Source organism: Asterias rubens, chromosome 4 (assembly GCF_902459465.1).
Source record: "Asterias rubens chromosome 4, eAstRub1.3, whole genome shotgun sequence".
In the NCBI taxonomy this organism is placed as follows: domain Eukaryota; kingdom Metazoa; phylum Echinodermata; class Asteroidea; order Forcipulatida; family Asteriidae; genus Asterias; species Asterias rubens.
This window is the reverse complement of record NC_047065.1, coordinates 16,890,823-16,912,733: the sequence shown is the minus strand read 5'-3', so window position 1 is coordinate 16,912,733 and position 21,911 is coordinate 16,890,823. Positions and strand designations below refer to the sequence as shown.

At 37.8% G+C, this 21,911-nt stretch overlaps 1 protein-coding gene across 1 annotated transcript in view; it reads left to right on the top strand.

Moving 5' to 3' along the window:
• LOC117289012 (splicing factor 3B subunit 3-like) overlaps window positions 1–21,616 on the top strand; it is a 29,217-nt gene extending 7,601 nt beyond the window's left edge. Inside the window, exons 8-27 of the mRNA XM_033769910.1 lie at window positions 486–664; window positions 1,398–1,563; window positions 2,239–2,334; window positions 3,411–3,483; window positions 7,500–7,651; window positions 8,147–8,251; window positions 8,588–8,638; window positions 9,006–9,161; window positions 11,346–11,486; window positions 13,688–13,810; window positions 14,013–14,167; window positions 14,806–14,980; window positions 15,647–15,852; window positions 16,152–16,308; window positions 16,620–16,745; window positions 17,166–17,378; window positions 17,965–18,207; window positions 18,867–18,971; window positions 19,591–19,686; window positions 19,901–21,616. Of these exons, the coding sequence (XP_033625801.1) occupies window positions 486–664; window positions 1,398–1,563; window positions 2,239–2,334; window positions 3,411–3,483; window positions 7,500–7,651; window positions 8,147–8,251; window positions 8,588–8,638; window positions 9,006–9,161; window positions 11,346–11,486; window positions 13,688–13,810; window positions 14,013–14,167; window positions 14,806–14,980; window positions 15,647–15,852; window positions 16,152–16,308; window positions 16,620–16,745; window positions 17,166–17,378; window positions 17,965–18,207; window positions 18,867–18,971; window positions 19,591–19,686; window positions 19,901–19,945 (2,763 nt within the window). The 3' untranslated portion in view covers window positions 19,946–21,616. The remainder of the gene's footprint in view (window positions 1–485; window positions 665–1,397; window positions 1,564–2,238; window positions 2,335–3,410; window positions 3,484–7,499; window positions 7,652–8,146; window positions 8,252–8,587; window positions 8,639–9,005; window positions 9,162–11,345; window positions 11,487–13,687; window positions 13,811–14,012; window positions 14,168–14,805; window positions 14,981–15,646; window positions 15,853–16,151; window positions 16,309–16,619; window positions 16,746–17,165; window positions 17,379–17,964; window positions 18,208–18,866; window positions 18,972–19,590; window positions 19,687–19,900) is intronic.
• The last annotated feature ends 295 nt before the right edge of the window (window positions 21,617–21,911 follow it).

The following is a 21,911-nucleotide window of genomic DNA, read 5'->3' as shown; positions in this document are numbered from 1 at the left end:
TTAAATCAAGTTTCGTTCCCACCCTGCCACAGAACTTTGAGTAATCAATTTCGTGTGAAAATTTTGTTGTCCATAATGAAACCATGCCTTTACAAAAGAAAGACAACAAGGTTACTCGTAATTAGTTCCAGAATTTGGTGTTGTCGCTCGAGGAAGTTGAATAGATTATGGGAAATTCAAATCCGACCATGAACAAATGATGTTCTGTCAATCAGATGATCTAGTCACATGCAGTCAAACTTTTGAAATGATGATAAATTATTCGCGCTTCGTATGAAAAGCCATTGATTATACTCAAATAACTTTCTTCACATAATTATCTGATCTTGAGTTGAACTGCATTGACTGGTATCGATTTTAATTTGTTCTTTCTTGGAAAGTTTAAGAAATATTAGTACTCAATGCAAATGTGAACGATCTTCATAGGTTTCATTATACTTATAATCAATGAATTACCACAAACCTTTCAATCTCTTTCTCTACAGTCGATGTTCTTCTTCCTGGCTCAGACGGAGCAGGGAGACATCTTCAAGATAACCCTTGAGACAGACGAGGACATGGTCACCGAAGTCCGTATGAAGTACTTTGACACGGTCCCCATCGCCACCAGCATGAACGTCCTTAAAACTGGCTTCCTGTTTTTGGCTGCTGAATTCGGGAACCAGTGAGTTCAGAGTTGTTTAAATATTGTCGTTATTTTAGTAATTAACCCAAGGAGTGTCCTGTATTAAATTATTTGGTAAGGGCAGGCCTGTATGCTTCGTTTTTGAAATGGCAAGGGCACCAAAGAAAAGGGCACCAAGGCATTTTCTCCTGGGTAAAGGGCACCCAATGGGTACCTCTAATGAAGTGCAGTGAATCTTTGGAAATGATGACACACCATTCGCGCTTCGTATGAAAAGCCATTGATTATACTCAAATTACTTTCTTCACTTAATGTTCTGATCCAAGATTGAACTGCACTGAAGCACAATACGTCTTTTAACCAGGGCCCAATTTCATAGAGCTGCTAAGCACGAAAATTTGCTTAGCATGAAATTTCTTCCTTGAAAAAAAAACAACAGGATTACCAACCAAGTTTCAATCTCTTGCATTTCGCTTATTACTGGTGTTCAGCTATTATTTGATAAATCCTGAAATCATGTGGAAATTCGTTTGGTAATCCTGTTTTTATCAAAGCAACAATTTCATGCTAAGCAAATTTTTTTGCTTAGCAGCTCACTGAAATTGGGCCCAGGCCTTATTTTAAATGTGTGTAAGCACTGTATACTTAGTACTTTCCTCGTGTTCTGTGGAAAAACAAAATACACAGGCATTTTACTTGGGTTGGATTCGAACCAGCAACCTTTACCAATCTAGAAATCTTATCCTCCCTTTCTCTTGTTGTCGTCTTGCAGCTACCTCTACCAGATTGCCCATCTCGGGGATGACGACGATGAACCGGAGTTCAGTAGTGCCATGCCCCTGGAGGAAGGAGACACTTTCTTCTTTGCTCCTCGCTCCCTCAAGAACCTGGTGGAGATTGATCAGATGGAAAGCTTATCTCCAATCATGAGCTGCCAGGTAAGAGTACCGGTACTTGTGATTTTCTTCCTACTTAAGACTGTTTTCAGACAGTTTTTGCCTTGGATAAATCTGATTTTTTTTATTTTATTAATCAGGCTTAAAAAGTCTTCACCATTTGTCAAGTTAGCCCATCTACTCAACAAAATATGCCCACTTTTTCCAATATCATGCCTGAATCATGGTGAAACTTCAACTGCTTTATTTTAAGTTTTTAATAGATGTCATAGTTGAATCGAGATGAAGAATATTATTATTTAGGTTTTTCACCTACATAAAAAAAGAACAAAGTTAATCCGCAGGCATACTACTAGAGTAGTTAACCTGGTATTTGAATCCAAGTCCTGCCATTGTGAAGGTTTGCATTGAAAGGTTTTTCTCTGCGTAGTTAGTGCCCACATCGTTCCCTACTTAAAGTGCAGTCAATCTTTGGAGATGATGATTACCTATTCGCGCTTCGTATGAATGTCGCTGATTATAACGAATACTTTTCTTCACTCAATAATCTGATCCAAGAATGACTTGCACTGGAATCTTGTTAATGGAATCTTGTTAAAACGAGATTCTTGCGCATCAGGTATTTACTTTGCAACTGTTTAAGGGATAATAAACAGGTTTTACATTTTTGTGCTCATGTTTTTTCTTTTGTTTATGCTTGACCTTCCTGATGAGCAGATTGCCGATTTAGCCAATGAAGATACACCACAGCTGTACGTTGCTTCAGGGAGAGGGCCCCGATCGTCCCTTCGAGTTCTCCGTCATGGTCTAGAGGTGAGAGGTCATGAATAGTTAACCCCTTTACTTACCATACGCCTCTCTTAGTTTTTATGCATGAAGTCATAATTCTTACCCAAAATGAGGCTATGGGTGCACGTTCCCCATCACTTGCAGTGGCTGCGCCCATCGCCTTGTTTTGAGTTAGCATTGTGACGTACCTCATGCATAAATATTAAGAGAGGTGTATAGGTCACTGAAATCAATCTATGGTTTAGATGTGAGAGGTCATGAATAGTTAACCCTTAACTTACCAAAGGTCACTGAACTCATCCAAGTAAGCATACAACCAGGGCCCAATTTCATAAAGCTGTTAAGCAGAAAATACTGCAAAGCAAATTTATTGCTTTGCCAATTTCCAGTGGCAACATTGTTATCTTTATGGATTTTAGCTGATAACCAGTTTCATCCCTACTTCAAGTGCAGTCAAACTATGGAGATGATGATTACCTATTCGCGCTTCGTATGAATGCCGCTGATTATAACCGAATACTTTTCTTCACTCAATAATCTGATCCAAGTTTGACTTGCACTGGAACTGTACGAGAGTTGCCCTGTGAATTGCGTGCTGATTCTTGCAAGTTTCAGCCGTTGCAGCCTAAAAGAACTTGCATTAAAAAAAAAATCAAGGGAGAATGCTCCAGATGGCACATTAGGACTTTAAAACCAAGATAAACACCAAGTAGAAAAAAGTCCGAAGACCTTGTTTCATTTTACTGGCTTGGGCCAAACATCCTAAACCTTAGGTTCACTGTTTATAAAAAAAATCCTTCGGCGAACTCTTGTTCATTTTTGTTTTATATTGACTCATTGATGACGATTGTTTTGAAATCCAGAGATAACCAATAAGAATACTCCAGATTGCAAAGTAGGGCTTTCAAAACCAAGATGAACAACATTCCAAAGACCTTGTTTCAATTTGGCTAAGCATAACAAATATTTGGTGCATAACGTCCCAGTTTTTAAAACTCCTCGAGAGAACCCTGGCAATGATAACATCTTCAAACCCAACTGTTATCAAATCTTGTTTATTGTTGTTTGATACTAATTTCTTGATGACGTTTGAAATCCAGGTGTCAGAAATGGCTGTGTCAGAGCTGCCAGGTAATCCCAACGCTGTCTGGACTGTCAAGAAACTCAGCGACGGTAAGAAATCCTCTCAATATATTCTCCCGTTTGTCTCTATTTATTTATGTTTTATCACATTTTATTTATTGTAATCATTTAAAAATTTGGTTTGAAGATTACTTACTGTATATATTTTTTAGTTCTTTTACGCAGTACTTGTGCATTGTCTTCAATAACACAGTATTTAAAAAATATTTGTGGGAGAAATGCAGAAGGAAACCAGCGGTAATTCGAGGGCTCAAAGTTAACGCTAAAAAGCCCCTGGAAAACCTGAAAAAGCCTTGGGGCTAACCTTGAGTTACTGCCTGTTTAATTTTGCATTCCTCCCGATAACGTATGGACACTATGTATACTACAACTCATACTTACATTTAGGGCAAGCTTAAAATATTTTGTTGTGCGTACAGACAATGATTTTGATAATAGGATTTTAAAAAACAATAATATTATTAGCATTTCACAAGCCAAAATTGGAGGACTTGGTGTATGTTTGTTTTGTGGTTCTAATTTGGGGAGGATCCAATATAAGGTATTGGAGATAATTTGTATGGGATCGAGTAATACATGTTTTGCACAAGATTTTTTGCAAAACAAACTAAGAAGGTAAACCACTTACTTCTTTTTTTCTGACCAGGTATGCCTTAATTTACCAATATTTTGCAATAAAATTATGCCTCTTTCGTTTTGGCTGTAAGAAAGTTGTTGTCTGTTTTTTTTACAATAGATTGTGCAATTCTCACGCGCATTTGAACTTTGGCACCCAACAAAGTTATAAAGCTGGTTGACATTTTGAAATTTTGGCACTGAATTGTTTTTCCACTCATGGAATTTTTACAAGAGATAAGTTTTTCTTGTTGTTACCTCAAATTAAAGATTCTATGGATTGTATTGACTTTTAATGTAATATTTATGTAGGATATATTGTTACTTAAAATCGGTGGTACCTGTCTGAACTGTTTATGCAGTTCATGTCAACTGTTATTTGCGTAACAATTGGGTATTGTATTCTTTTGACAGTTGAGATGAACTGGTACTACACAACAACTGGTACCCAGTAGTGTATTAAACGTTAGGTATAATGATCCAGAGATTGTGCCCTGTTGCTGTGGTTTTGGTTGACTGTCAAGATGCCTCGTTTTAAAAAGAAACGTTGATTATGTATTAACTTAAAAGTAGATTTATTTAGCCAGATATTTGTTTCCCTTTCAAAAACCTCACGTCAAATGCTTTGTAAAGTAATTTGTACACATTTTGTACTGTACTTTGGTTTGACTACACGATTATTAGTTTGTCTAAAAGTCGTGACTTTATTTTGATAAACTTCATTGTTTAGGAACACATTTCGTGTTGGCCAGCGAATGCCAGTCACTAAATGGTCATCCAAACCAAAGCAGAACTCAGTCTCTGCTTCGTTATTTGTTAAAGACACTGGACACTATTGGTAATTGTCAAAGACCAGTCTTCTCACTTGTTGTATCTCAACATATGCATAAAATAACAAACCTTTGAAAATTTGAACTCAATTAGTCGCCAAAGTTGCGAGATATGAATGAAAGAAAAAACACCCTTGTCACACGAAGTTGTGTGCTTTCAGATGCTTGATTTCGAGACCTCAAACTCCTGAGGTCTCAAAATCAAATTTGTCGAAAATTACTTCTTTCTTGAGAATTACGTCACTTCAGCGGAAGCCGTTTCTCACAATGTAAGCGAGAAAGGTTTTGTGCTAACAATTATCTTGAGTAATTACCAATAGTGTCCACTGCCTTTAAGTAAAACTTGTCACCAAGTTGAGAAATCTTTGTTCAAAATATACTTTAACCAGCCGGTGTATGGTCCCCAAACCAACACCAGGCCTCTCTCTTCTTTTACAGGTTAAACTCTAAGTGTCCTTGACTGGCAAAGGCAACCTCAAATGGGTTTGTATTCTCCACCTGTGAATTAAGTTTGGTTTTTACTGACAGTCTGCTTGCATGGTTATTCTTGTCAAAAACTTTTGGTGACATTGTTATTCAGTGATTAGTATTTCAAATTGATTTTATAAAGTGTAGGTGGATTTCCAGGATGTTTTTGTTGTTGTACGCACTGACTCTCGCAAATAAAAATATGTTCTTGAAATGTTGTAGATGTAAATGATGGCCCGAACAATCAAATGTCAACTGTTTTGTTATGGTTTTAGACTGCCAAGGAAGTTTTTAATGTATTTCACCGCGACTAATTGTCATCATTGAAAGCGAATAGTGATTTTTCTTAAATATTCAAAGTTCAGGCTAGTCCGCACATTGGTGTTGGTTTTTTTTTTCCAAGGCTTACAAAAAAAATGTAAAAAATCAGTTAGTGCAGATTTATTTAACCACGACCAATTATCATAATCGAAAGCGAAAAGTTATTCGTTCGATTTTAATTTCTTGGTGCACATGTTATTTTGGGTATGTTTTTGTTGTGTAATTTTTTAAAGATGGCTGTAGCTTAGGAAGAAGGAAGTTAACCTGCTCAACTTTTGGTTATAGGTCAGGGGCACTAACTGATTTTTTGTAATTTTTACTTAGACCTGGCCTCGTATAAATCGAGTAAATGATGTAATGGAATGAGTTTTAACAGAAGTTACATTTTTAAAAAGGTTTAATAATTTATTATTTAAAAAATTATAAAGAAGACTAATAACCCTCTCAAGACTTATCTTCCCAGCTAGGTCACAGGTCATCTAACGCTCTTGGTGGCTGCATAGTAACTTTCTTCAAATTTCTTAAATCTCCTCATCGTCACTATATTTGGACTTGGTTTTGGTATCTGTTGTTGAATGGAGAGGATAGCTAAACCAGGTTGATTCGTCTAGGGGATCCTTGTGAAGGGAAGCATTAAAACAAACTGTTAAGTTGTGATTGTTGTGGGAATGATGTTTGCTTAAAATGAGAAAGACAGAAAGTTCCGGCTAGTCAATTGATTACCAACAGTGTCAGTGCAGCCAACGTTCTAAAATTGCTTTTACAGTGAACGCAAGTTTTAACTTGTCAAAACATGTCTCGCTTCCTCACACAGAACAAGTAAGCTCAGGGATTTAACCTTTGTGCACAGATTATTGTTTACATGCATGTTGCAACATTTGTATACTGACGTGACGAAATAAGCCAAGTGAAACAACGTTACCGTCAATCGCACTACATTGATGCAACAGGATTCCTAAAAATGTACCGTGTGGCTAGATAACAAGATAGGGAAGGATGGATTCTACGGACTCACGTGTCACAAAAAAAGAACATCTAGTGTAAAGAATGCTATTTGTTGACCATCTTCTCTTCTAAATCCTGGACTTGATTACTGCTGTACACGTTCAATAGGAAGTATTGTTATGATGATCAGGGCTTGACTTTTCAAGAAAAGCTCCATTGGTCTACAATTCTGATAGCTCATAAATTTTACCGACCAAAATAAATGTTTGCAAGACCAAATGTCTTTTTCTTTTAAATCTGCTGAACTGTTTGGACTTTGATGGTCTTTATAGCTTGGAAGAGATGATACCCAGCCTTTCATGGATCTTGTTAAGAATGGCTTACTCAGTGTTCTTCTCGTCTTGATTTCCATCTCGGACCACTCATCTTATTTAGTTAATCTACTAAAGGATTTTCTTGAAGATCTTGTTGATGATAGTTGAACTCATCGCCGGAATGGAATTTATAAGACTCCCCCAAGATACAACCCTCCAGGACACAAGGAAATCTCACCTGAAACCACATGAAACAACGACAAATCTTTTTCATTGTTTGCTTTTTGTTGTTTGCTGTTAATAACATTATCTGACATTTCAAATCTGTCATGTGCCGACGTTGGAACAAAACAGATTATAATTATCTGCACTTTTCCTTGCTGTTATAAAATTGAAAACTGGTTGTATACGAGTTTGCAAAACGTCCATCGCCAGGCTTGAAAACTCAGTGGGTGTTAATGACAGCAAGTGTTACTGTTTGATGTTCACCAATGCTTAATTTGTTTCTCTTTTGTTTCTCGTGTTTTTATTTTTATTTGTTGTTGCCATATAGATGAGTTTGATGCGTACATCATCGTGTCCTTCGTCAACGCTACGCTGGTCTTGTCCATCGGAGAGACGGTCGAGGAGGTGACAGACTCCGGGTTCTTGGGTACCACGCCCACTCTGTCCTCGTCGCTGATTGGGGACGATTCTCTCCTACAGGTAATTATCACTTTTTATAATAATAATAAGAATGGCCATTCATTGTGCCTTAAGCATTCCTAAAAGCAACTCAAATCATCTTGGTAGTAGGATTTGAAAGTTTGCATTGTAGCCAAATATGCAGATTTTGTAGCGATGATAATAGTCATTTAGTTAGCGCCAAGTATGACACTCAAACAGGGATGCAATTTTCTCTTGTTTTAACCAGAAATCCAAATTTCAACCAAAAAGAATGATTATTATTATTATTATTATTTTTGTGTGTAAAATCTAGCAAATTTATGATAAAATGAAGATAAAACCATACAGAACACCCCAGATTGCAGAGTAGGATTTTAAAACCCAAAGGTAAATGTGTGTGTAAGCAGGCGTTATATTCGCAAGCTTTCACTCTCTGCGCTCATAGTTGAACATTACTACCTGTGTCTAAATCTTTTCATTTGACCACAATGCCATATTTATTGTACATCTGTTTTTGTTGTTGATTGTGCCTAGATTTATCCAGAGGGTATTCGTCACATCAGAGCTGATAAACGTGTCAACGAATGGAAAACACCCGGCAAGAAAAGCATCGTCAAATGTGCCGTCAATCAACGTCAGGTAAGAGGAAATAACGGAACATTGACCACTCAGTGAGGGCGCTGTTTGGTGTGTTTGACTTCATATAAAAGGGGTCTTTCTGCTCATGGCCACCAGTCATGTAAAGGCTTGGAATTAACGATTATGTCTGCAGTGTCTCCATTGTTTCTGGATATTGGTGTTTATACCTAATTACTGTTTCGACAGAAGTTTGAATCTTAAAAGATTTTCTAATTATCAATTGTTATCCTCCCCTTGCTGAATGGATTCCACTGAAAATCAATAGAAACCTCAGCAGAAGTTTGAAGTTTAAAAGGTTGTCTAAATTATTTATTGTTACTCTCTTCTTTTCCGCAGGTTGTGATTGCTCTGACAGGAGGAGAGCTGGTGTACTTTGAGATGGACCCAGTAAGACTTAGTTTTACTTATTTAGTTGTTTTTCTGTTGATTTTGACGTAATTTCGTAGAACTACTTGCATTAAAGCAGCAAAACTGTCTTTTCTGCAAAGCAAAAAAGGGGGAATGAAATCAGTAGTACATGTGATGTGACATGGCAGGTCACCATATGTAAGTGCAAACAGCGGTGGGCGACTCGAAACCGTGGTAATTTTCGTGAATTTGTTGTTTTTTGTTTGTTTCTGCACTTTCACCTGTTTTTTTTATTTGATATATATTTGTTTTTGTACTGACTGTAATTTCCATGTATTGGCACGCAATTTAAGTGTATCGGCCCAATAGAACCCTAATCCCATTTTGAATTATTATTGATCATCAGACAGGACAATTGAATGAGTACACCGAGCGGAAGGAGATGTCAGCCGATGTCAAATGCATGAGTTTAGCCACTGTGCCATCAGGGGAACAGAGAGCACGATTCTTGGCTGTTGGTCTCGCTGACGACACGGTCAGAATCATATCACTTGACCAATCGGTAAGTTTCTATTATTACTTGATACATTCATTCTTAGTTTTTGGTTTTCAGCGCGATGGAACATGAATAAATAACGTACATCGACTTGTTTTAAGTATCATGGAAACTTTAACCAACAATCTAATGATGAAAGAAACCTTCAGTGTAGAACATTTGACCAGTCGTCGCTACATTGCTCATAAATAATTATAAAGACCATTTACAGAGCTCTTAAATTGTATGTTTCTCTAGGCACTATAACCAAACTATTTAGATTGACAAAACAGATGGGTTTTAATAATAATAATTATAATAATAATAATAATAATAATAATAATAATAATAATAATAATAATAATAATAATAATAATAATAATAATAATAATAATAATAATAATAATAATAATAATAATAATAATAATAATAATAATAATAATAATAATAATAACTCTTATATAGCGCATTTCACAATAACCATATCAATGCGCTTTACATTAGTGCCCTGGTCATACAGTGTAGGGCCAATAACATCCGTTTTTATGTTTCTCAGCTCCCTTGGGAGTATACAACCGTGGAAACAGTTTATATTGCTCCAAAGGCTTTTTCATACACAATATCAACCTCTACCCTCGCAGGTACCCATTTATACCCCTGGGTGAAGAGAAGCAATTATAGTAAAGTATCTTGCTCAAGTGTCACGACCGGGATTTGAACCAAGTCACCAGAACTTAAATTTGATGCTCTTAACCACTCGGCCATGACACTCTACTGAAGGTTTCTTTAAGTGTAATTATCCAATGAATGTGCCGCTTGAATGCTCGGGATAGCTTGCTTCAAACTTTTAAGAACTATGACTGAAAAAGCCAATCGCCATTGCGTGTCATGGTGTGGGGTCCCGGGGAAAGCTGGAAATGAGGGATGGAAGAAGAGCGAATGCTTCGGGTAGCTGATGATTGTGAAATGAACAAAGGACTAAGAGATTTTGGAGATAAACTGGGATTAAATTATGAACAACTATATCAGGCATGCAACACCTCCGCGTTTCCGCGGAATTCCGCATTTTTTTTTTTTTACGTGAAAATCATTTTTTTTTTTTTATTTTTTTTTTTTAGCTTTAGCCTAATAATAAATGCCTGTGTATATATATACAGTGTACAACTACAAACATGTAAAATAAGCCTAGTACATGCTAGGCCTGGGCGAATTATTCGAATATCCGGTTAATGGCGAATAGGTTTTCCTATCTGTAACCGCGAATGCGGTTTTTTTTCTTAACCGGATATCCGCATAGGGCGCGAATACCTATTTATAAACCGGATAGTTCTGTAATTACAACCAAGTAACCAGATATTCTTTTAATATCCGAATATCCGCGGACGTCGGAGTGACAACTGATAGGAATGTTTTGTCTGAATCCTTAAGAAACTTCTATTAAGTCAGCATAAAACAGCATATATTAAGTATTTAACTTTGCTCACCTCCATGAAGAGTTAAAACAAAGAAAAGAAAAAGCAAATCGCCATCTTTAAATTAGATCCGGTTATTTTTATGAATGAACCGAGTGACACTGTCTAAAACTAATATCAATCCGCCCATAAGATCTCATTCACAAACGAACAGCGCCCTCTAGCGGCAAAAAAACTATTCAAATATCCGGTTAATTTCGGATAGTTGGCCAGTGGTATCCGAATAACAAAATTTCACTATTCGCCCAGCACTAGTACATGCTAACAATACACCTTAGAGCATAATAAACCTCAATATTTTTTAGGATACCATTGTGGGTATCATGTCTCGTGGCGTTTCGGCTGCCTCGCTCCGCACTTGCGTTGTGCCTTTGAAAATTTTCCTTTTTTTTTTCCAACGGGCAGTTGCGTGCCTGCTATGTACACAAGAAGAAGAATTTCGAAACAGATATGTTGATGAATTGGAAGCCAATGAATAGGGCGAAAATTGCTCTGATTTTTAAGTACAGGTAACTCGTCATCATGCAGGCTTCAAAACAACCAATAGCACCCACAGCATTTGCCGTTTTGCCCTGTGCTTTTGCTCTGACGTGCAAAGTTCCAATACAAATGTACTTTACTTTCCTCACCAAAAACATACCGGCCTAATTGTTTTTCTCTAGAAGTACCCCTTACCAGATTAAAATATTTGCTATGCCCCTTCAATGCCTGACCGTGTATACCTAATCTCTTGTTACAGGATTGCTTACAGCCATTGAGTATGCAAGCATTACCAGCTCCCTCGGAATCCCTCTGCATCGTTGAGATGGGAGGCACAGAGGCAACAGAGACGGGAGAAAGGGGAATGGCTGGTGGGCTCTTCTTGAACATTGGACTTCACGTAAGTAGTCATGCTCCACTATCTGTTTATACAATCCTTTCATCACTTGAAAAGTTTGCTAGAGTAAAACAGCTGGGATTAATACATAAAGGACCTGCCCACAACGGCCGCGTCCTATGTGAGGAATACATCCAGTGAACGATTTCCCCTGTATCGCATCGCAATTTGCGATGCAATTTGGATGATTTGCTATGCAATTTTGAAAAGTGCATCGCAAATTTTGCGATCCAATTTGCGATGCATATTTTGCAACATTTACGCTTGATACAAAAATATTGATTTTTTTATTTAAAACCATTCATATTAAATCAATTTTCCCGCTAGAAAAACGATGCTAAATTAATAAGAAATCACCGCCGACGACGACTAACGTTTTCTTCCGTGATACTTTTACCCAGTGCTCTGGCAGTAGGGCAAAATTGACCAATGAAAACATTCGTTACGCGCTATATGGAAATTCAACAGCCAATAGGAACACGTGTCTCTGAGCCACTAGGCTTTATCCCCCTCAGACATTGGGCGAACCAGACTACATGTGTACATACATGGGTGTTTTGACATGCAGTCACACACATGTGGATTTGTTTATTCTGAGCGGTGGTGACTTGGGATTTTATAACTAAACTGATGTTTTCTACTTGGAAAGTAAGAAAAAACAGTTGTTTATTTATGTTAAGAACATCTGCAAGGTATATTAAATCATTTAAACTGTTGTTTTTTCGACAAAGGAGCTGGAGAAATGCAAGAACTTTGATCTCTTTTTTGTTTTAGTCGTGTGAAGATACATCGCTTCACTATTGATTCCTGCTAATAATGTGCTGTGCACAAAATAATACTTTAGCGACAATCGCAGTACTTAACGCAAACAAATCAAAATATCTCCAACTGAATATCATCGGTGCAAAAACGATATATATACATGTAGTTCATGTTGTTCCCTTTATTATAAAATTGGTTTTAAAGTTGTCTCTTTATTTTGCACACATTTATTATTCTTAATATATTATTATCATATTTATTATTATGAAAATTCTTGGTTGTCTGTATCCAAAGATCCTTTCAGTTTCAAAGTTTCAAACTTGTGTCTGCCGACTTTTGTCCTCGTTGATTTTCATTTAATATTTTGATTTGTTTGCGTTAATTGTCCAAACAATAAACATAAAGTACATGCATTGAGGTAGAACTAGTATTTTAGCATTTCATTTTTCAATTCAATTTTAAGACCCCCCCCCCTTCTCATTGAATTAACCCCATGAGGCTGATTTTGGTGTGTTTATTTTATAATAAACCAAGTCTAGACATTGAAAATTGTGGGATAAAAAAAAAACAATTCCATGGTAATTGCGTCCTTAACTAGTTGACACTGGATGTCGTGTACTGTTAGCACACAGATTTTTTCTTTTTTTCACAACAAAAACAATTAAAGTAACAAGCTAGGCCCTATGTATGACAGCATTTTACTTAAATTTCGCCCTAAGACCTTAACCCGTTGCGCAAATATACACATCTGCAATTTAAGCATTTATTTTAATTTGCTATGCAAAATTTATGGACTGCTATGCAAAATTTTGAGTTTGCTATACAAAAATAAAAATTGCATAGCAGTTTTGCTATGCAAAAATTTTGGACGAAATCGTTCCCTGACATCGTAGGCCTAGGTGGTCAATATTTGGAACACATGTTGTGCTGAGCCAAAGGCATCTGCCATTTATTCAGGTGGCTTGGGTGGCGTGTGCGTAAAGCGCTTGCCTCTCACCAAGGTGACCGAGGTTTGATTCCCGGCCAGGGCCATATGTGAGTCGAGTTGGTTCTCTGCTGTGCCACAAGGGTTTTCCAGACATCAAACACTTCCAATCTTGGCTGTGCTCCGTGGTCATAATGGGTTGATGTGGCTGGCAGCTGAATGCGCCCTTGCATGCCTGCTTCTCGAACACGTTATAGCCGCGTCCTTCGCAATTCAGCTCTTAGCTGCGAGTGAGGATGATTAGCCCCCAAAAATATAATTATAATTATATGAAGTTTGTACTAAGTTGCCCTTGCCAGTTGTTGCAAAGCAGACTTCAATCAGTTGGAACTGCTGACATAAACTCTTTTTGCCTTTTTCTCAATATCTTTTTTCTTGCAAGATGGTACATAAAAACCATTAATAAATTTGCAATTGTACCAATGTTAACATTTCCCCCTTTTTTTGTCATGTATAGAATGGTGTTTTGTTGAGGATGGTGCTCGACTCTGTAACTGGTGACCTATCCGACACAAGAACAAGGTATCTAGGATCCAGACCCGTCAAGCTGTTCAGGATCAAGATGCAGGGCTCTGAATCAGTAAGTAGCTTTAAGGCAGTGGTCACTATTGGTTATTACTCAAAACGAATGTTGGCATGGTAACTAGTAATGGAGAGCTGTCGATAGTATTCAACATTGTGAGAAACGGCTCCCTCTGAAGTAATGTAGTTTTAAAAAAGAAGTGATTTCTCACTAAAATATTTGAACTGAATTGAGTTTTTGATTTGTGATCTGTCCGTAGGTTCTTGCCATGTCTAGCCGATCGTGGCTTAGTTATTGGTACCAGTCGCGTTTCCACCTGACCCCGCTGTCCTACGAGACATTGGAGTATGCGTCTGGGTTTGCCTCGGAGCAGTGCCCCGAAGGAATCGTGGCCATCTCAACAAACACACTCAGGTAAACAATCAGTGTTTCTCATTTCATTTGATATATTAATTGTGGTTGTGAAGTCAAGGACCTGTGTTAAAGTGAACTTACTCACTGTACTAGCCAAGAACCCTATAAAAAGAATACAAAGGAGGAAGTTTCATAATTTGTTCTTACCCTTACACCGATATGTATTAAGCACTTTATTCTGTAAGCTGGGTACTTTTGAGGAGTGGGATTTGAACCCACAGCCTTTGCATTGCGTGAGCAGGTGTCTTACCAGTAGACCACCGTGATAGCCTAGTGGCTCAAGGCAGTTTGGGTTAAAGTTTAGCAACGGGTACCACAACAAAGTTCAAGTTTTAGGTGCGGGAAGAACATCCCAGAGTATTATTCAATTAGGTTGGGACTGGAAAACCAAATCGAAATAGTGCCCCTGGCGTGAGTCTAACCGGAGCCCAAGAGTTGGGAGGCCAACTACGCCAACCAGACTCCCCAGTTTTGAGGCTGGGGTAGGGGATGTTGGAAGGAATGCTTTGATGTAATCATAGGGATAGGTCTGAAACATGAATGACCAAAATCAAGGATGTGAAATCCAGAATAAATAAGTAAACTTGCAATGTTTGCATATTCACATTATTTTCCTTTTTAATGTTTCCCATTGATAGAATCTTGGCTCTGGAAAAGCTTGGGGCAGTCTTCAACCAGGTATCAACGCCACTGACCTACACGCCTCGCAGATTTGCCATCCATCCAGAGAGTAATAATATAGTGGTGATTGAGAGTGAACACAATGCGTACACAGAAACAACCAAAGCAATGCGCAAACAACAGATGGCAGAGGTAGGGCACCAGACTCCTTAGTTTGTAATTATTGATTGGTTTATTAAATTGGTTCATTGATAAAATCACACTGTATCCAAAAACTTGAAAATGAAAATTTGAAATTATTAACTGGTTTATTAAATTGGTTCATTGCTAAAACCACATTGAAGCCAAAAGCTTTGAAAATGAAAAGTTTGATTTATCAAACCTGGGAAATGAACCTAATACAGGCAGAGTAATAATCCTTTTGAAAATTTACCCAGTCAGTTTCTGGTGTGGTTTATATTGATAGAGTAATGATTATGTACAACTCAAAATTATTGATAAACTACAAGCCACAAGATCTATAATCCCCTTTACAGTGGTCCACTCTTCTTTTGCAAGATGACAAAATGAAGTTATGTTGTCCTCTAAAAAAACAATTATGATCCACTAAAGTTGTCGCGTTGGATGCTAGTTGTCCAAGAGGGGATATATCTTTAAAATGTTCAACAACATCCCTGTTCATCCAACCTTTTCATTTATTTTTCTCAACTCCTTGAGACTACAACATCAAGCCACTTACAAAAGCACTAAGCAGTTTTATTCCATCTCTGACCCTGCAAGCTCACTCCTAATTGCTATGGGTGGTGTGGGTCAAATAGAGGCAAGAGATACTGATACTTGCCCTGCTTTCCTCGACAGGAAATGGTAGAAGCAGCTGGGGATGAGGAGAGAGAACTAGCTGCCGAGATGGCCGAAGCCTTCCTTCAAGAGGACCTTCCAGAGAGTCTGTTTGGCGCCCCCAAGGCAGGCCCGGGCATGTGGGCGTCGCTGGTCAGAGTACTGAACCCTGTGAATGGAACCACGCTGGATTCTGTGGCTTTGGAACAGAACGAGGCTGCGTTCAGGTAGAAACCTTAATTCCCTCTAAATATTTATCCTTTTTCAAAGTTTTCTATTGGGGATTTGATTGAGAGTTGATTGATACCTTGTAGGTTTTACTGGGTTTTGTTTACAACTTAATTTTCAATTCTCATCATCACCTTTAGTAGAATTTATTTTGGTACACCACACTTTTTTAAAACTCTTCAGGATTTGCTTTATCAGAAGTCATAAGCGTTTTTATGTTAGTGTTTTTGTCCTAAAAATGTATGCTTTATGTAGGATCCTTGTAAAATTTGTTTGTTTTTACCTGGTTTTGCTGCAGTCTTTGCCTGTGTAAGTTTGCAAGTAGAGGAGACGACACTTTTGTCTTAGTGGGTACGGCCAAAGACGTCACCCTGAGCCCAAGGACCTGCTCTGGGGGTTTCATCCATGCCTACCAGCTCACAGAGGATGGCAAGAAACTGGAATTACTTCACAAAGTAAGATTTGAACACACCTTTGATTTGTCCTTAAAACTCATGTGAAATAAATACCAACTGGGATTGTTTTGGGGGTTTTAGTCTCGTCAACACTATACAAATATTAAACTGCTACCTTATTTGTAAAATTGGCGTGTATTCTTGGGCAGGCCTCAAGTCTGCTACCACCCAGTGTCCCTAAAACAAAAGTGTGTAGCAAACTTTACCTACTAATTGTTGCATTTTAAGTGATCTTGAAAATGTTCTTCTGTTAAAGATACTTTTAGCCTAAACTTCAAGTTTTATTTATGTTTTTGTTGTGCTTTTATTAGACTCCAGTGGATGATGTCCCTTCAGCAATCTGCACTTTTCAGGGCCGGGTCTTAATCGGTGTTGGTAGATTACTCAGAATCTACGACTTGGGAAAGAAAAAGATGCTCAGAAAATGTGAAAACAAGGTAAGTTTTCAATATTAACATAATCAAATCCTCACTTTAAGTGAACCTTTTCATCTTAATTATATTTGACTTAATAATAATAATAATAATAATAATAATAATAATAATAAACAAGACTTAAAAAGCACATTTTACAAAATCTATTCTCTAAGGTTTTTTTCTGGGTTTTGTCTTCTTTTCTTCATCTTTTAAATCCATTTAGCTAATTGATAAAAGCCATGAAGCTGAGTAAATTTTTTGAGACAAATTGTTGTTAATAGAATAGACTTTTCCAGTTTCACAAATCAACAAAGCTTTTATTTATTTATTTATTTCATTACACACCCAACAACGGAAGCAGAATTTCAAAGCAGAATTTTAACGCAAGAAGTGTTTAATAATTTATTTTGTATTTATTTTGAAAACTTTCCCACTCTGTAGCACATCCCAAACTTCATAGTGAATATCCAGACCACGGGTCAGCGGATCATAGTCAGCGATGTTCAGGAGAGTCTTCACTTTGTACGGTATAAACGTCACGAAAATCAGATGGTCATCTTCGCTGATGATACGCATCCTCGCTGGGTCACAGCCATGGCTTGCATGGACTACGACACGGTCGCTGTTGCCGATAAGTTTGGAAATCTTTCAATTGTAAGTAAAAAAGGAATAATTACAATTGGACGTAACAATTCATGCCTGGAATCTCATCTTTGAGAGTGCAAGGCCTGTTTCATTTTGCAAGGGCACTTCCATTGGAAAATCTTTTAAAAAGTCTTTGGGAAATATTAAATGGGGCACCAGGGCCAAGAACAGGGGCAACAGAGACCATGTCTATGTGGCCTTCATGGCCTGTTACATTCACTACCATCATCTATGCACTACAACTTTTGGGCACGATGACGGAGGCGATATCATGGTCACGTTCAAACTGATCGTGTTTTAACTTTGTATGTTTTTTTTTTCTGTTAAGGGAGCCTCGTGCTAAAAATTGTGTCTTAATCCATCGGGTAACTGTAACCTTAAACCTTAACACTAAGCTACCTGGTCCCAACTTCATAAAGCTGTTAAGCAGAAAATACTGCCAGGCTCATTTCTTTGCTAAGCTAGAAATGATTTGGATACCAGTTGCAGCAATGGCTACTGTATAGTATTCTGGCTGGTAAGCTGTTTTTGCTAAGCATTGTGCCCACAGGCTTTATGAATTTTTGCCTTTAACTTTCTAATGTTGATTTGATAGATTCGGCTGATACAAGGCACCAACGATGACGTTGATGAAGATCCGACGGGGGTCAAAGCCCTCTGGGATCGAGGTCTCCTCAGCGGGGCTTCACAGAAGTCTGAAATCATCATCAATTTCCACATCGGAGACACCATCTTATCGCTCCAGAAGGCAACGTTGATCCCCGGTGGCTCAGAGTCACTGGTGTACACCACGCTGTCTGGGGCAGTTGGAATCCTCGTGCCATTCACATCCCATGAGGTGAGACTTGATACTTGGTTTTACGCAAAGGCTTTAGGCTCGCTTTTTTTTTTCTTTTTGCAAAGAGTTCTTATGAAATGTGACGTTAGTTGGTCCTGTGTGTTGTGTATACGCACGCAAAACAACACAGTGCATTTACGGAAAAGAGAAGGGGTTCGCCCTGGTGTTCCTGGTTTGATTGGCAGCATGTTGCGCAACAGCACCTTGTAAACCATTACATGGTGCTATTAAGGAATAAGTCTCATACTTCAAAACGTAGCTCCACATACCTTGCAGGACAAAATACTGGGCGCTTTGATACCCCCCTAGGGGTGTGATAAAGCGCTATATAAGGACCTAATATTATTACTATTATTATTATAAAATATTGGTTTGTAAACCTACTTGGATGGTATTCTTTATTTGATTGAAGAATATAAATATTGATGTTTTATTTGTAAAGAAAAACAAAACGACAAAATGTTTCATTGTTTTATTAATTGTAGAGTGCTTCTTCCAGCTCTAAATGTATTCTTTCGCTAATTTCCGAACCATTTCACTGGTCTTTAAATTCATATATTAATGCTTCAGCTAGAAACCTTATTGGATCATTTGGCTTAAATGGAATTTTAACAAACATTATCCTCACCAGTGTATAAACATTGTTACCTTTTGTATAGGACCATGACTTCTTTCAACATCTTGAGATGCACATGCGCTCAGAGTACCCGCCTCTATGCGGACGGGACCACATCTCGTTTAGATCCTACTTCTTCCCAATCAAGGTGAGTCCACAGATTGTTTTAAGTGTTATCAGAAATTCTTTCACGCTGTTCGGCAGATAATTGACCTCCGCCCCTAGAACCCTTCCCTCCCCCCAGAACCACACCCCCCAAAAAACCCTGCCGTCCATCCCATCCCTTAAGATGAATTGCCGGTATTGCCATAGTGATTTGTAATGTGACATCACATTTTGCTTTAGCAAATAAGATTGATACTCAATTAAGAGAAATCTTGACTACTTGTAAAATTGAGGCCTTGGCCCAATTTCATGGCTCTGCTTACCGTCTAATTATGCGGTAACAAATCACCATTCTTTGCTCAAATTTATGCTTAGCTGTGTAAGCAAAGAATGCCTACAAGCAACAATTCACTGCCAATTTGAGAAATACACTTGCCATAAGCCCGCAATTCCCTGCTTTCGTAAGCGCTGATTCTTTGCTTACGGTAAGCAGAGCCATGAAATTTGGCGGTTTTCTTCTCTTATGTTTTTATGTGAATTATATGAACTACCTAATTATTACCGTTGTTCTTATTATTATCGGTATACTCTATAGGCCCTACTGGTTTATAACTTTGAAATTTAAACTTTTTAACCTGGTCTTTGTTAATGTTTTTAAACAGAATGTTATTGACGGTGATCTGTGTGAGCAGTTCAATTCAATGGATACAAGTAAGCAGCGAAGCGTGGCTGATGAGCTAGACAGGAACCCAAGCGAGGTATTAGGATTACGATTATTAAGTTCCCAACTACCCCTCCTAATCTAAATAAAATCTTATTAAATAAAAGTTCACTAGATGTTGTTCATAGCAAGTTTTCATTATTACACATCTAGAACTTACTTGTTCTCTCTTGTTCCATTTTGTGTTGATTCTTATAATCTCTGAAGTTATTATAACCATTAACTGTATTTTGTCCTTCTCTTTTCTGCAGGTATCGAAGAAACTTGAAGATATCAGGACCAGATTTGCCTTCTAGACATTTCCACTTTCCTCTGCTGACAATCAAATCAAGCACCGACCTGAGACTGGTCCCAAACCCCTTATTACTGTAGAACCGCTGTTGCATCTTCCAGAGAACCATCAGCACTCTCCCTGGTTTGCAGATACAATGTTTTTAAACAACTGAGCACCAATAGCACATGGTCAAACTGGGCAGTTCTGCGTTATAAATGGTCTTTAGTTTTTATAAAATAGGGAGACCACCAACAAAGGGCTGGATGGCTCAGTTGATGGAGCACTGGTACGCAAATCCGAAGGTCAATGGTTCAAGTCCCGCTTCGGTCAATTCTTCTTTGTTGAAACCCAAATTAAAATATGGACGAGTGAACAAATTGGTGGTCTATTGAAATTGTAAAGGTCAAACCCTGATCTTGAGAAAGTATGCTACAGATCTCTTTATTCAAGTGTAGAATGAAAAACATTATTCTTCACAAATGGATCTAGTAAGTTCAGCAGCCCGAACTGCTGTTCCACCAAGGCTGGTTCATACTCGCTGCGACTGCGTGCATGCACCAGACAATTCGAAATTTGATTTAGCGTTCATACTTAATCAAAATAAAAAATAAATACGCATTAAGTTTGCATCCGCACGCGGAAACGAATGATGTTATTCACGAACATTATTCACTCAAATTGCGCTTACACATCCGACAAAATGTTAAAATATTTCAATTCGTTCGACTACGCATCGGATTAGTGTGTACGACCTTATTTTCATTTTGAAAAGTTCATATGCATTTGCGAAATACGATTACGCACTGCGCTTCCTTTTACGCACTGCAGACTTTCAAAAACGGGTCCGCGCGCTGCATATGCAGTGAGTACGCAGCGAGTATGAACCGGCCTTCTAAAGTGTAGGGCCAGTCTGCCATGCTTGTCCTAAAACCATGCAGCAGTAAATTCACCAAGTGGTTATTTTGAACAGCAGTTTCTGCCTTAATTTGTCCTCCTCTTGCGCGGCAAGGATCAAACTATGCACAATGTCTGTGATAAAATTCCAAATCTCCCACAACGATTGCACCTTATAAAAAAGTTCACTTAAAGATGCAAATCTTTGGTCACTTGTATTGCTTTCCATTAACAAATATATCCCATGTTAGATAGTGGATGTGAAGGTGATTGTAAACCAAATGGTTGTTCACGAGGAGAGATTCAATTCCTGAATCATGTATAGCTTTTTTTAAAGTGGCCAGCAACTGGCCTCATGCCTTGTATTAAAAATACTTCATTGTACATAGGTCCCCTTTTTTGTTTTTCCTTAACTCTTTTTTTGTTCATCACTTGTAAATAATTGTTCAATAGTTCCTTGGTTTGGATTCCTTGTGGAATGTGATTGTATTATTGTGGGATTTAGGCGGTTGTTTTGTGTTTCTGGAAAGTTTTCTTTGACTTTTTATGCACTCTGAAGTATTTTGCTGCTTCTAGGGGAAAAAAATAGAGCAAAATCAGAACTCAAATTCCTTAATTTGTTTCTCACAAATCCTGGTGATTCAATAAGTACATGTCTGGAATTGGATATAATTGGAACGTGATAATAACTATGAACCTTAACTCTTTATTTCACCTTAAAGCCATCATTATACACTTTCGGTACAGACAAAAAATGAAAAGTTCACAGATTTACAAATAATTCACAGGGTTTACAGAAGGTAATAGTGAAAGACTTATCTTGAAATATTATTCCATGAAATGCTTTACTTTTTGAACAAACATTAAAACAATAATAATTCTCGATAGCGAGAATTACGGATTTATTTTAAACACATATCATGAAACGTGGGTAGACAAGGGTGGGTTTTCCCGTTATTTTCTCCCGACTCCGATGACCGATTGAGCCAAAATTTCCACACCTTTGTTATTTTATATATAAGTTGTGATACACGAAGTGTGGGCCTTGGACAATACTGTTTACCGCAAGTGTCCAATGGCTTTAATCGGATAAC